The sequence below is a fragment of the Pelecanus crispus genome, chromosome 14 (genome assembly GCF_030463565.1).
Source record: "Pelecanus crispus isolate bPelCri1 chromosome 14, bPelCri1.pri, whole genome shotgun sequence".
NCBI lineage: Eukaryota > Metazoa > Chordata > Aves > Pelecaniformes > Pelecanidae > Pelecanus > Pelecanus crispus.
Genome location: NC_134656.1, coordinates 2,636,180 through 2,650,538, shown reverse-complemented (window position 1 = coordinate 2,650,538; position 14,359 = coordinate 2,636,180). Strand labels below are relative to the sequence as shown.

The following is a 14,359-nucleotide window of genomic DNA, read 5'->3' as shown; positions in this document are numbered from 1 at the left end:
TCATTTGCCAGCCTTCTGGGCCTTCTGGGCAGACTTGGTGACTTTACCAGCCCCGCCGCTTTTCTTCTCCACGTTCTTGATGACACCCACAGCCACGGTCTGCCGCATGTCACGGACAGCGAAGCGGCCTGTGGGGTGAAGAGAGGGGGGACGTGAGCGAAACGCGGCCGCCTTGCCCTCCCTAAGGCTGAGATCTTCTGGGTGGGTGACGGTGGGATCTACACCCACCACTCGTGGTGCCATGCGTTACCCCTGTCCTTGGAGCAGGTTCCTGCAGGAACGAGCCCTGAGCCACCAACGCTTGCTCTGACCGCCAAGCTAGCCTGATGCTCCTCTCTGTTTAAACGGCTGTTTGTTAAACTTAAATCATATCTGCTCTCTGCAAGCTCCTGGCATTGTTAAAGCTTCCAGATGTGCAACATCATCCAAGGAAAGCACAACACTCCCCTGCATTAAAAGGTGTCCTCTGCTGAGCAAACTTCCCTCTTTCTTCCCCTGACCAGTTGTGTTTTAGGGCAGAGATAGGGAAGCTGAAAAACGTTTCTGCATTCAGAAACCATCAGGGTTTAGGAACTTTGAAGGAAAGGCTCTGTTCCTCCCAGAGGGAAAACCCAACCCTGCCTTTGGAAACCCAGCTCAGCAGAAAGCCCATCCCACCCCATTGACCCTAACAAAGTTCATGCATCAGATTTTGCACCCCCAGCACGTGGGGGAGTAACAAAACATGCTCAGCTCCCTCCCCGGTCTAACTGGTGGGGGATACTGTGAGAGGCTTAGGACGGCTGGTGTGAGCTCTACAATCATAGAGACTTGATGCTCCTCCAAGAGGAGACCTCAAAAGAGCCATTCCCTTACCAAGGGGTGGGTACTGGGAGAAGCTCTCCACACACATCGGCTTGCCAGGGATCATCTCCACGATGGCCGCATCACCCGATTTCAGGGACTTGGGGTTGTCCTCTAGCTTCTTGCCAGAGCGCCTGTCAATCTTCTCCTTCAGCTCGGCGAACTTGCAGGCGATGTGTGCGGTGTGGCAGTCGATGACGGGTGAGTAGCCGGCGCTGATCTGGCCGGGGTGGTTCAGGATGATCACCTGGGGGACAGAGCAGTGTCAGGGCAAGGCTGGGAGATGGTGGATGGTGACAAACTGTGCGTGGTGGCACCACCAGCTCTGCTGACCTGAGACGTGAACTGCGCTGCCTCCTGCGGCGGGTCCGACTTGCTGTCCCCGCAGACGTTCCCGCGGCGGATGTCCTTGACGGAGACGTTCTTCACATTGAAGCCAACATTGTCCCCGGGCAGAGCCTCGCTCAGGGCCTCATGGTGCATCTCCACAGACTTCACCTCAGTGGTGATGTTCACGGGTGCAAAGGTGACCACCATGCCAGGCCGCAGGATGCCGGTCTCCACCCGGCCCACGGGGACTGTGCCGATCCCTGTGGAGACAAGGACAGAGCAGAACAAAATGTAACGTGCTTGTCATATCCCTGGGCCAGAGCCTGGCTGCAGCAAAAGCAAGATATCTCCAGTAGTTTTCATCAAAGACCACGTTTACTTCTTGCAAACCAAAAAAACCCCAGATTTTAGCTGCAAGATCAACATTAGGGTCTTCAAAAATACCACAAGTCTGTCCTTTCTACCCAGAGTTTTGTAAAAATGAGTAACACCAGAATCAGAAGGCCCTGAGCAACCCACGTGCCCTGGAAGCTCTTCTTTGGCAGCAGCCGTGGCACCTCCTGTGTGGAGGACCGGGCACGTCGTGGCGTGCATGCAGCAACACGCTCCATATCCCTGATGGCCGCACCATTAGCATGGGATGAAGCCCCACTGTGCCACGGAACGAGGGTGGCTAGTTAAATGAAGAGGACTTTTTACACCCTCTGTCATCAGAAGACTTCGGGAAAACTCACCTTCGGAGTCAGGTGAAGAATCATTAAGAGAAATGACCTTGAAAAGAGGTTGGGGAGGTTGGCTGGACCCATCTGCTCCTCCACATCCACCCTGCTGCCTCCACCTCTTCCCATCCCACTGCGTCTCTGCTCTCTAAGGACCTGCCTAATGGTAAAACCATATCTCCTTCCCCGACCTGAGCTAGGGAGGACACAGACCTGCTCACCGCCTTTCATCTCCATCGTAAACAAGAGACCGTGTTAAAAAGCCTGCTAAAACCCATGTTCAATCCCTGCCTGGTTTCTGCGGTGCACGTGTCCTTAGAAAAGTGTGGAAAAGGGCTGGAAACGGCTGTGCCTGCCTGATCCGGCAGCTGGGGAGTCAGCAGGGCTGCCCGCTGCTGCCAGCAGGTCAGAGAGCTCACGGGGTATTTATAGCTCAGAAAAGCGTCCCCATCACCGCTCCAGAGGGAAAGGGAGACGCGCCGACCGACGCGCTCCCTACATGGCTGGTGCCGTGGCCCAGCTCGGCAGACGGAGGTGCCGGTGATGGACACCAGCATTTGGGAAGCATGGGCAGACCGCGGCCAAGCTGCCACGCACCAGCCTCCCCGCTGGCCTTGTCCCTCATCCGGGCCCCAGCACGTTTTTGCTGCCTCCATCTTGCCCTGCCAGCTGTGTGACCTCTGGGACACCCAAATTTGCAGCCATTTTGGCATCGTGTATTCCCTGGGGAGAATTTACAAACCTGCTGCTCCTCTCTGGTCCCTGGGCACCTTCGGGCATGTCACCCTCCGACCCCAGACAGCCCAGTCTCAAATGGGGTCTTTGCCCTGGAGCTAGCACTCTTCTCCCCAACACGATCTCAAGTTTGAGTCCAATCCCTCCAGTTTCCCAATACCTGGAAACGTCATTCCCAAATTCCCATGGAATGAAGACTCCGTTTAAAGCAGAGAGAAGAGGGACTTTTGCTCACCTCCAATCTTGTAGACGTCCTGGAGGGGCAGGCGCAGGGGTTTATCTGTGGGGCGGGTCGGGGGCAGGATGGTGTCCAGGGCCTCCAAGAGGGACACCCCACTGGCGTTGCCTTCCTTGCGCTCCACCTTCCAACCTTTGAACCAAGGCATCTGGAAACAGAGCAGCAACAACAGGCACTGAGTGATCAGAAGTGATCCCAGAGAGATGTCCCACCAGGACAATTTTCATGGAGTTAGTCCAGCCATGTCCTGGCTTTGCCTGGGGACTGGGGAGCTCTTTTCACGCCATCCCTGCAGGCTTATCTGCACCCCCTTGCTCAATCTCCCCCCTCTCTCCTAGAAATGTGCGAAACATCCATTAACAGGAAAAAAAAGGATGGAAGTGGTTAAATCCAGCAAACTCACAGTCCCCATTCCCAACACCAACCTGTGGATGTTGCCTTCCCATGCCAGCTGCCTGGATCCTGCCCCCCAGCAACGATGGCACAGGGACCAGAGGGTCTCCAGCCAAGTCCCAGCTACAAAGCGCCCAACCTTCACTCTTGGGAAGCGAGTTTCTTCAAGGAGAGCCCCAGGCAGACCTTTCTCCCCACTCACTCCTGCTATCACCCCTCCAGGGTTTGGTTTTTAAACCCTGGCTTGGGAGGATGCTGGAAACCTGGTGCTTGCACTAGGGCTGCCGAGGGGCAGGATCATTTTTCACAGATGCTCTCTGCTTCTGCCCTAAACTGGACCCTTGAAGCTAAAATTGGCCAGAAAAGAGGCAGAGAGGCAGGGAAATGTGCTCAGCAGAGCCCATGGTTTGATGCAGGGAACCACACTGCTTTCCTGAAGTGATGCTGCACATCTGGAAGCTGTAGCAATGCCTGGGGCTTGCTGGCAAGAAAAATTCAGTCCTGGGTCTGCAACAACCCTGATACAACAAGCAGAGATCAGAGTCTGCAAGGTCATTCCCCCTTCCTCCACACAGAGAGGTTTTGATGATATTTTCCCATTCAGATGTAAAACGCTGCCTGTGTGCCCCAGCCCCATCGCACACGTTACGGATGTGGCTTTCCCCTTAGGCACCAACATCGGTGGCACAGTGCATTGGGTATGTGGCTTGGGCTAGGGATGAAATGGGACCCCCAGAGTGCCCCCAGTTTCACAGCCATCCCTGGAGGACACGGCCATGCCAAGGCTGCTTTCCCATCCTGCAGTCTGCACCGCTTTTGGGAAGGAGCGAGGGGAAGAGCTGGGTGCAGCCCGGGAATTCAGCCTGCATCGAACACATTCAGGTCAGCCTCTCTCAGAGGGTCACGTTTGACACGGATTGCCCTCCTCGGTGACAGTGGCAGGAGGAGCCTGGGGACACTTTTGCAGAGGGATCCCTCCCAGGCCACTGCAGCTATTGCCACGCAGCCGGCCCCAGCGTCAGGCTAACAGCTCAGCGAAACGATAAATCCATCCAGCCGGTGACGGAGCCGCATGTGATGCGCAGAATGACTCAGACCTTCCCCCCAGCCTGCTGTCGCCGAAACAGCCCAAAACGCCGGGCAGGCGCCCATGCGAGCAGCTGCCCCGGCAGCCGCCTGCCCACGGGCTCCGCTCTCCAGGGTGACGGCCGCCCGCGTGCCCGCAGCTCCCGTCCCTCTGCCCCGGCGTGGCTTGGGGACACGGAGAAATGGCAACCTCTGCCCCGTGACGCCTGGCTGTCAGAGCTGTCCTTTTCCCTTTCGATGCTTCATCCAGAAAACTTCTGACACCCCAAGGATCAGATAAAGAGGCACTTTGACAGCTTCTGGGAGCAAATTCACTCTGAGAAACCTCAGCACGGCCCCAGGGTGAGAGGCAACTGCAAAACCTGGTTTGTGCTGCCTCCTAGGGCCACCCGAGTAAACCTCCTATACGTATTCCCCAAATCTGCTTCCCAAAGAGCAGTTCCTATTCTACCACTCCTATGGCAAAAGCAGGATCCAACCAAACCCCGCAGCCAGACAGGCTAAACTGCGGGCTCAAGCCCCCATAAACAACAGCTGAGCTCCAGATCTTTCGCACCCCAAGTGCATTTTACAGAGCAGTCGCCTTTCTCTGATTTTACCCAGCCCGTGAGCATCCCAACACACCCACCCACGCACCCCAACACTGAGGCTGCAGCCCCGGGCCACCACGCTCTCTTGCACCGCAGATCAGATGTGTTTGGGTTGCAGCATCCCACGGGGTGAAAGCCTCCCAAACTATGTTGAATGGCCCAGTTCTGTCAGCTGCAGCAACAGAAAGCCGGCTTCACATAAAACCCCATTTGCCAAAAAGCTCTCAAATGTCAAATTTCAATGCAAGTGCAGTCCAGTCATAATTTTTTGCAGTTGGCCTGGGGCTGCTGTGCAAAAGGGACACGGGCTGGAGTCTTCCACGCAGAGCTGGCTCCAGCCTGATGTAGCACCACACCTCCTCTTGCCCGGAGGTGACAGGAGCTGGACGGACGTCACAGCTCTAATCCCCACTTTCTGATAAGTCCCCTGACAGGCAAGTCACTTGACTGCCTTGTGCTTCAGTGAAACCCCGCCAGAAATTGCGAGTGAAAAAAATCAGAGCTTTTTTGGGTGGGGAATGAGAGGAGAGAGATCTACACTGGCTTCCTGCTCAAGCGTTCCTAGATGGGGTGCAATATGGGAAAGAGGAGTCTGTCCCAAACTGGTGTCCTGGCAAAGGCAGGATGGGGACCTCCTGGGGACCACAGCATGGGGAGGACCCTGCACCCTCTCCAGCAAAGCTCATGCTGATCCAGACCTCTGGCCAAGCTTTCTTCCCAATTCCCGAGCTCAGGCAGCTCCTGGGAACCCACCCTGGAGCCAGCTGCCTCCTTACGGCAGAGGGGTGAGTTATTTCAGCCCCTGCCTTCTCTCAGGCAGTGCATCATGTTGAGAACATGCTCCGAGACCTGTCCAGAGGAAGGGGCCAGCAAGCCCCATCCTGCTCCGTGCCTCCCCTCTGCAGCCTATTAATAGGAGAATTGTTCAGGATCATCTTCCCGGCCCAGCAGCTGCTGACATTTGGGGCCTGCCTGATTTGAGGCACCCAGGAACTATGCGGCTGGGTTTGGCATGGCCGCAGCTGACCTTTATCCCAGCTCTGGTCTGCAGGGGACAGGAATCTCCCAAGCGCCCCCAAAATTCCTTCCTTCCAAGCCAGCCCCAAGTGAGCTGCCTTTCCTGTGCAAGGCTGTGAGCTGCGTTTCATGACGGTGTGAGTTGCATTCCAGCACTCCTCTAGCTCATGCTTGCAAACCTTGACCTCCCTCAATTGCTGCTCTACTCATACGTTGCCTCCCTCATCGTAGAGCCCTGACCCATAATCCACAGGCAAAGTCCTAAAGCCCCCTTAAGCATCAAATTTCCCATTGGTTTCACAAGGGATGCCTGGGGGTTTCTGGTCTGAGCAACTTGCTCAAGGTCACCCAGAAGCCAGCAGGAGAACAGGGGCCTTCCTCTGGCCAGAACTTTCCAGCCCATCATTTCTTTAGAAGACTAAAACTGGGGTAGCTTTTTCTCCAAAAAAAGAATGTCAGAGTGACAACTGCTACAGGCAGCCTGACAGCCAAGAAGCCCCCATCCTTCTTCAAGCTCTTCTTTCTCCCCTGCTGTCAAATGAAATAATGACAAGGGCCCACCCAGAGCACCCTGCCTTTGTGGCCCCACCATCCCCATCACTGATGCGCAGAGGGAGAGATCTTGCAAAAATCAACCGGAAAAAGACCAAACCCAAATGGATGCTCTAGGAAACCATGGTTTTGGCATGGGAAACCTGGTACGTCCCCAAGCAAAAGTCACCTTAAGAAGTGAGATCTCAGCACTAGAACTGGAGGTGTGGCCATCACAGTGGCATACGGCACCGATGGGAAACAGCACCCGACACCCAACATGTGGGAGCCCAGCTGTGTGACAGGAGCCGTTACACGCCTGTGACCAGATTGTGTTATTTCTCTCAGAAAACAATGCCCTAAAAACACACATGATATTCCTGCTGAGAGTGACAATTGCTGCAGATGGCTCTAATGTCACCATGGGTCTGACGATGCGAAACCTTCAAATCACATCCCAGAAGCAAAGCCACCATCTCTTGAAGATGCTCATGTTTAGCCGCTGGGGTGTCTGGCCATGGTACAGCAACCAGCATGCCCATGAGCAGCGCACCCATTCATCCTGGCTCGGCGCAATCAGAGCTACATGACAAACGCATCTACGCTGGCAACACAGGCCATTACGCACAACGGGTGCGTGAAACATGCCTGCGGTTTTCAGAGCACAGGGGTCAGCTTCAGCCTGGATCAGGATAGTCAGAACGGGGGGGAAAGTCTAACACAACGCACACACTTACATTGGGAGAGGGCTCCAGCATGTTGTCTCCATGCCAACCCGAGATGGGCACGAAGGGAACTGTGGCTGGGTTGTAGCCAATCTTCTTGATGTAGGCGCTGACTTCCTTGACGATCTCATCGTAGCGTTTCTCGCTGTACGGGGGCTCTGTGGAATCCATCTTGTTGATGCCCACGATGAGCTGCTTCACCCCCAGGGTGTAAGCCAGCAGGGCGTGCTCACGAGTCTGCCCGTTCTTGGAGATACCAGCTTCAAATTCACCAACGCCGGCAGCAACGATCAGGACGGCGCAGTCAGCCTGGGAGGAGAGAGCTAATGAATTGCACAGCCAAGGCCTTATCTAAAACCCTACTGAAGTCTTGCAGATAATCTCCCTGGCTGATGGATGAGACTACAGCCATGCACACCCAGAGCCCACAGCAGAAGCTGCCTGGGTTTGACAGGAAGCCATGCCTGGCCCAACTGGCATCACAATGGGAACCTCACCAGGCATGCAGTGAGGCTCATCCAGCACCTCTCAACTACAGTCAGATGCAGGAATGTCCTGCAGTGCAATGAGGGGAAACCGCCCTACCCTGGAAGGGTAGTCTGTGGAGTTTGGTAATGTGATGTGGTTTATGGGACAAAGACAGCTGTTTCGAGAAAAAGGAAGGAGAAAAGACCCATGGAGTCTGCTTTAGCCAATAAAACCTAAGGGATTGTTGGCAGTTTCTTGTATGCCTCAGTTGGCTGAGTCTAAAATAATGTGGGTGACACCCTCACACAAAGGCCTGTAGGTATAGCATCCCACAGCTCCCAGAGATGCCGTGTTCATCCTCACCTCCTCCAAGTACGGGAAACAGGGTGGAGAAACCACATCTTTGTGCCCAAGGAAGCCCTTTGCCCCAGACACCCAGGGAGGTGCAGGACCATGGTGAGCTGGGTCCCCTGGTGCTACTCAGCCTCTTGCATGGACCCTCCTCAACACCACTTGATGCCTGCTGTCTCAGCTACCCACCTCCAGAAGGACTCCAACAGCGCCTGCATGACCCTGGGCTCATCAGCAAGCCTCAGCCTCCCACCTCTGGCAGACCCCCACCCCCGGTCACCATTTCTCACCTGGGAGGTCCCGGTGATCATGTTCTTGATGAAGTCCCTGTGGCCGGGTGCGTCAATGATGGTGATGTAGTACTTGGTGGTCTCAAACTTCCACAGCGAGATGTCAATGGTGATGCCACGCTCACGCTCGGCCTTCAGCTTGTCCAGCACCCAGGCGTATTTGAAGGACCCCTTCCCCATCTGGCCGACACAAAGGCAAGAGCCGGTGAGAAACCCAAGCCCACAGCACCGGTACCAGTAACCCACCCTCCAGGGCACATCCCAAGCTCACAGAGGCTCACATTGCAAACATTGAAGGCAAAATTCCCTAGATCCAATGGCAATGATCTATTACTAATAAACACAGGTGAAAGGAGATATTGCTCTCCACGCATTCCTCAGCAGGATGAGGAGAGGCTGGAAGAAGAGCTGTGAAGTGAATTTGCGAGTGGATGGGGAGGAGCTGGAGCCAGTGGCTCATGTCTGTCCCCGAGTCCTGAGATTGCAGTCTCCTCCATGAAACACCATGGTCCTGCACTGCCGCTGGGAAATCACGGTGCTACACAATTACACAGCAATGGCGGAAAGCTTCTTATTGCCGCATTTTAATCTATTAACTGAACCCGTGAGACAGCTGGTTAGTGGGGAAGGGCGTTGCTGTACGAGTGAGCCCATAACTGACAGGGGTGTAGGAGGGGAACGGGTTAAAAGAAAACGCGATGCGAGATGGTTGCTATGAGCAGAATAGAAACGTGATTGATTTTTGCCACAGACTGTGTGAATTCACACAAAACGCTACTGTGAGCTGCAGCCAGACCAACTGTTGTTGCCAAATGGCCAAAATCTCAGCCAACATTGTAATGCATAAAATCGTGCTAGGTGAGATAGCTACAGTAAATCTCTCCTGTGATAAAGCATAGTCCTTGGTAAAAGCACGTTCCTTGGTAAAACCATGATGTCACCTCTGAACCGCTTTCTCCTTTGGGTCGGTGTCCTCTGACGTCATGTCATCAGGGGCAGGACAAGACCACCCCTTGATGACCACACTGTGTGCCGGGGCAGTCTGCGAGCCCGGCCGAAGCAAAGGGTTAATGGGCACTGAGCATCAGCTCTTGGCCTCAGACACCAGGTTTTGTTTAAGATGGAGAATGGAATTTAGGTCATCTGCAGATGATTTAACGGGCTCTAACCACTGCGCAAGGACAGAGCTGTGACACCCCGCGCCCATCCATCCTTCCCGGTATTCTCTGCGACCGCAGTGTCTTCTGGAGTATCAATGCATAAAATTCATTATGGCCAATTATAAATCACTGGTCCAGAGGGAAGCACTTCCTAATCACAGGCAGCGAACGCTTCGGTGATGGTCCTCGCCAAGCAGGCTAACGCAGCATCACATCTGAACCTGCCCTGCCCACGCCATGCCCGGGGGCTGGTCTGCCCCTGGCTCCTGCCCTGTGCCTGGGCAGCACAAGGAATTGACAGTGCCGGCCCGTTTATGTAACAGCTGAGCGCTGCGATGGCTTTGCAGCTTGCTCTGGAAGATTACAGGCAAAATCCTAAAATCAGGAGGCAAGCCTCCCCCTCCTCGGAGGGGACACCGGGTCGACAGGGGATGCCCCATCCCCGTTGGGCAGCTGGGAGCTCTCGTGCCTGCAGGAAGGGCAGGCGGGGAGGTGGAAAAATCCAGAATCAAACCTCTGCTCCTAAGCATCTTCCTGGCTTAGTGAGGGGACAGAGCAGGAGCTCGGAGGTTAACCCTTTCCAGCACGCACACCGAACCCCTCTCTTGCCAGGGGAAAAGAGAGCGTGCTCGTTTACCGCTGGAAATGGCAGAGATACACCGAGGAGCGCTGCATTTTGCACAATGCATCGATAACGGGTAGTTCTCAGGCAGGAGCTCAATCAGCACATCCCACAGCCTTTCACCCGTCGGCAGCCTATTCCTTCACTTTTGGATGGGGAAACTGAGGCACGGAGCAGACCCCTGGCTCTCCATGGGAGCCGAGTGGGAATCAGCACCTTATTGCAGGCACCTGCAACCACGCGCACAAAGAGCCGGTCATCTCGTGTGAAACCCCCCCAGAACTCGGCATCATGCATAACCTGAAGACAAATGAGATCCTTTATTTAGCAACCAGTTTCCCTCCTTTTCACGGGGCATATTCAGTTATCCCGAGCTGTTGTTGAAAAAAAAACACAGGGTATTATCTAGCTTTGGACAATACCTTCCCTGTTCAGTGCCAGAAACAGCTTGATTTTGCTTGATCAAACCCCAGCAGAGGGACAGCTTTCTATTTGGAGACCACAAATACTGATTTTTTAATTTTTTTTTTTTTTTAAATAGAACAACTCTTCTTTCAGAGATACTGTTACTTCTGCCCCCAAGTCAAAAAGAAAAAAAATAATCCTTTCTCTTTTCTCTAAAAAAAAAAAAAAGGAAAAGACTAGACCCTGGGTTTTTTGTTGGCTTTTTGGGTGCATGCAGGCCTCCATTTCCTGCGAATGCCACCTAATGGAAGAAAACCCTTCCCCAGCCCTGCATCAGAAAATGGAGTCTGTAAGCTCAGTCAATAGGCTATTAATAGCAGCTTCCAGTCCCCGCGTATTCTGGCAAGTCAGTGAAAGTGTCTGTTCAATTAAAATAGCCGCAATCGCATCTACAATAACCTAATCATGCCGTATCCGATCTGTAGGTAAAGGGGGGGAAATAGATACAGGGATATCAGCGATCATTTTAAACCCGGGGGGAGAGATGATTTTGTATGAAGGAAGAAGCTCTTCGCTTAAGGGCTGGAAAAAAGGGCTGACAGCGAGGCAGGGAAATGGGTGGTTTAGCTCGGATGCTATCAGCAAATTCAAAGGGGTAAGACAGACAGACAGCAAAACATCTAATCAAGAGTGGCAGCTCTTGAGGTTTGGGGTTTTTTTTCATTGAAATGTGGGATCTTGTCCAGAAAGAAAAAAAAAAAATCAATCAAGGGATATCTGCATTAAAGATTCCTGGAACGATGACGACAAGCCATCTTCTGAGAGACCAGATCTGCCCTATCAATAACACAGGCAGGCTTTTCCTGGCTCACCCACCTCTCTAGAATTTACCATCATTAATTTCTGAGAGCTTCCAATTCACATTTTTCTCCCCAAGACTATTTCTTCCTCTTTAATCTTTGTGTTTGCCGCATTATAGGTACGGGGTGGTGCTTTACTGCGCGACAGCCTGCTAAATGCATGCACTATTATATTGCTACAAATGTCACCATTATAAGAGCTAAACAAAAGAATTTAACTTGAACGCTCACACTTCGTGCCACCTTTTCTATATTAAAGGCTACCAATCAAGCTACACTTCAGGCCATGTGCTTTAGGAAAACGGGGGTTTAACAAACTGGATCAAACGAGTGGTCCAGCTGATGCTGCACCTTGTCCCCAGCGGGCGCTGGAAGTAGATGCTTCAGAGTGAAATTCAGAGTCCTGCACTAGGCAGTGAGGGATTATCAGGTTTTCCTCCTCATGCACAATATTTAGAAGGAATTTCATGCCCTAAAGCACCATGGTTTGCATCTCTTCCAGAATCCTGGCGATTACCGCCGGCTCCCTAGCCCATCTTGCAGACCTTGGCCGTGCCCCTGCCCTCATTAACAGCCTGCGGCAGCGAGTCCCCCAGCTCCGGAGGAGAGGGTGGCGAGCGCCCAGCTGGCCTATTTTCCCAAGGCCGGGGAAGTCGGGAAGACCCAGGGGTGCAGAGGGGAAAAAAATAGATGGGAACAAAGGGAGAAAGAGAAGGTACGAGAAGGGCAGCACCAGGGAAAGGGGAATATTGCCCGTGGGACACTGCGGGGCATCGGCGTGGAGTGTCCCTGCGGGTGGGAGTGCGGGGCGGGGGGCACGCTGGGGGACGGGCTCCTCACCTCGGCAGCCTCCTTCTCGAATTTCTCAATGGTCCTTTTGTCAATGCCCCCGCATTTGTAGATGAGGTGCCCGGTGGTGGTGGATTTCCCAGAGTCCACATGCCCAATGACGACGATGTTGATATGCGTCTTCTCCTTCCCCATGCTGGCGGGCTACGCGGGGCTGGCCGGGGCGGGTGGCGGCGGGGAGGGCTGTGGGAACGCAGCTGCGTTTTTGGGGAGGCTGCGGGGGAAGAGGCAGTCGCGTCAAAAGACCCCCCCGTGACAGCACCCGTCCGGCCCATCGGGGATGGCTCTCCTCCCCTCACCCCACCTTCCCGCTGGACCACGCGCCCCATCCCGCCCGGGGGTGCCCGGCCTCGTCTGGCAGCTCTGCCCACGCTGGGACGGAGCCAGCCTGGCCCCGGAGGCGGCCAGCTGGGCTATTTCGGGCCGCCACGTACAGCCTCCAAATCTCAGCAAGATGCCACGGTTTTCGGCATCTTGCCCTCCACCGCCCTCCCGGAGACCCCCGGTTCCCAGGGCTACGTCATCGGTGCCTCGAAGGTGCCCTTCCTCCCCAGAAAACCTTCCTCCGGCTCAGCGCTGCTACTGCTGCCTTCTCGGTCTTTCCAAACCCGAGGGCATCTCCTCCATGTCGTGGGTGCCTTGGGAGGAGCCGTGGGCGCCCGTCCCCGCAGGCTGCCCTCCTCGCTCCCCAGCTGCGCACGGTTCGGGTGACAACATGGTGTCCGCAAAATGGGACGGACAAAAATAGCCCTCGCCCGCTCCCCCGAGCGGGGCTGCAAATAGCGGGGCTGCCGAAAGCCCAGCGGCACGGGCTGAGCCTGCAGTGGGGGGGATTTATTGTATTTTTCCTGCCGTGACTCTGGGTGAAACAGAGGGAGGAGGCTAAAAACGCAACTCAATATACCCGGGGAGCTGTTCTGGCATCTCCCGGCGTTACCATGGCTCTGCAGCTGCTACACAAACCCAGCACAATTAGGAGCTTTAATCTGACGTCTAATAAAATCCAATTTTACGAATCTGCCCGTAAAAGTAAAGGAGGTCAGGGGGAGTTTGCTGCTCTAATAGCGACTCAGTCATGCGGGCGAGAATATTCCCCGCCAGAAGCCTCCCTGGGCAGCAAGAGCCCCGGCTGCCCTCTCCGTCCCCCGCCCTTGAACAGCTCCCGCCCGGATCTGGCCATTTTGCAGCTGAGATGCCCGGTCCCCCCCAGCACCCAGCCCTGGGTGCGGGTCCCTCTCCCCCGGGGGCACCCCCCGCACCCAGGGTGGGAGATGCGGGGACCGCTCGGGGAACTGGGCATTTCTATTTTTTCTTTTTTTTCTTTTTTTTTTTCCCCCCCAGGGAGCTGGGGAAGGGGGCAGCGGGTTATTTCCCACTTGCGGGAAGAGGCACCTGCGGGATGAAGGAATGGCCCGGCCCCATCCTCTCCCTCCCTCCCCGGGGGTACCCCCCCCCCCGGGGGGGCCGGCAGCACCCCACGCACACACAGCACCCCGGGGGGGGGGGGGCGTGCATGGACCCCCGCAGCCCCCGGGGCAGCACCCCCCGCCCCAAAGCCCGGTCCCCCCCAGCTGCGGAGCGGCCCCATCCCGGCGCGGCCGGGACCCCGGCGGGGGGGCCCGGAGCTCTTACCGGAGCGGCGGTCGGGGCGGCAGAGGCTGCCAGCTTGGGCTCCGGCGGCTTTATCTCCCCGGGAGGGGCCCACCTATTGACGGCGGCAGCGCAATGCAGCGGCCCCCCCCGCACTACGGCAATGCGGTACCGGGCGGGGGAGGAGGAGGCGCGCCGGGGGGAGGAGGGGGAGGAGGAGGAGGAGGAGGAGGGAGGGAGCAGGGTGAGGTGTGTGGGGGGGAGATGGGGGACGGAGCTGGGAGGGAGGGAAGGTGGAAGGATGGGAGAAATGGAGGGATGGGAAGGAGGGGGAAGGATGGGCGAGAGAGGGATGGGAGGAAGATGGAGGGATGGGAGGAAGATGGAGGGATGGGAGAAACGGAGGGATGGGAGACATGGAGAGCTGGGGGAGAGATGGAGGGGTGGGAGATGGAGGAGCGGGAAGATGGAAGGATGGTAGGCAGAGGCTGGAGGGAGGCAGCAGGATGGAAGGCAGAGGGATGGGAGGAAGGTGGAGGGATAAAAGATGGAGACAT

General features: G+C 55.5%; 1 protein-coding gene across 1 annotated transcript; it reads right to left on the bottom strand.

Moving 5' to 3' along the window:
- EEF1A2 (eukaryotic translation elongation factor 1 alpha 2) lies at positions 1-12,347 on the bottom strand. Its single transcript, XM_075721192.1, has 7 exons — positions 12,204-12,347; positions 8,317-8,496; positions 7,220-7,516; positions 2,863-3,013; positions 1,177-1,433; positions 856-1,090; positions 1-128 (listed from the first exon to the last, which is right to left on the bottom strand). Exons 1-7 carry the CDS (start codon positions 12,345-12,347, stop codon positions 1-3), a joined length of 1,392 nt encoding a protein of 463 aa, XP_075577307.1.
- Positions 12,348-14,359: the final 2,012 nt, after the last annotated feature.

Bases quoted from the DNA above. Each gene is read 5' to 3' on its own strand.
- EEF1A2 (XM_075721192.1), bottom strand. From the start codon at position 12,347: ATGGGGAAGGAGAAGACGCATATCAACATCGTCGTCATTGGGCATGTG. The intron at 8,497-12,203 runs GTGAGGAGCCCG...TGTGTCGGCCAG, and splicing joins TCGAGAAGGAGGCTGCCGAG to ATGGGGAAGGGGTCCTTCAA. The intron at 1,091-1,176 runs GTCAGCAGAGCT...TCTGTCCCCCAG, and splicing joins CAGCGCAGTTCACGTCTCAG to GTGATCATCCTGAACCACCC.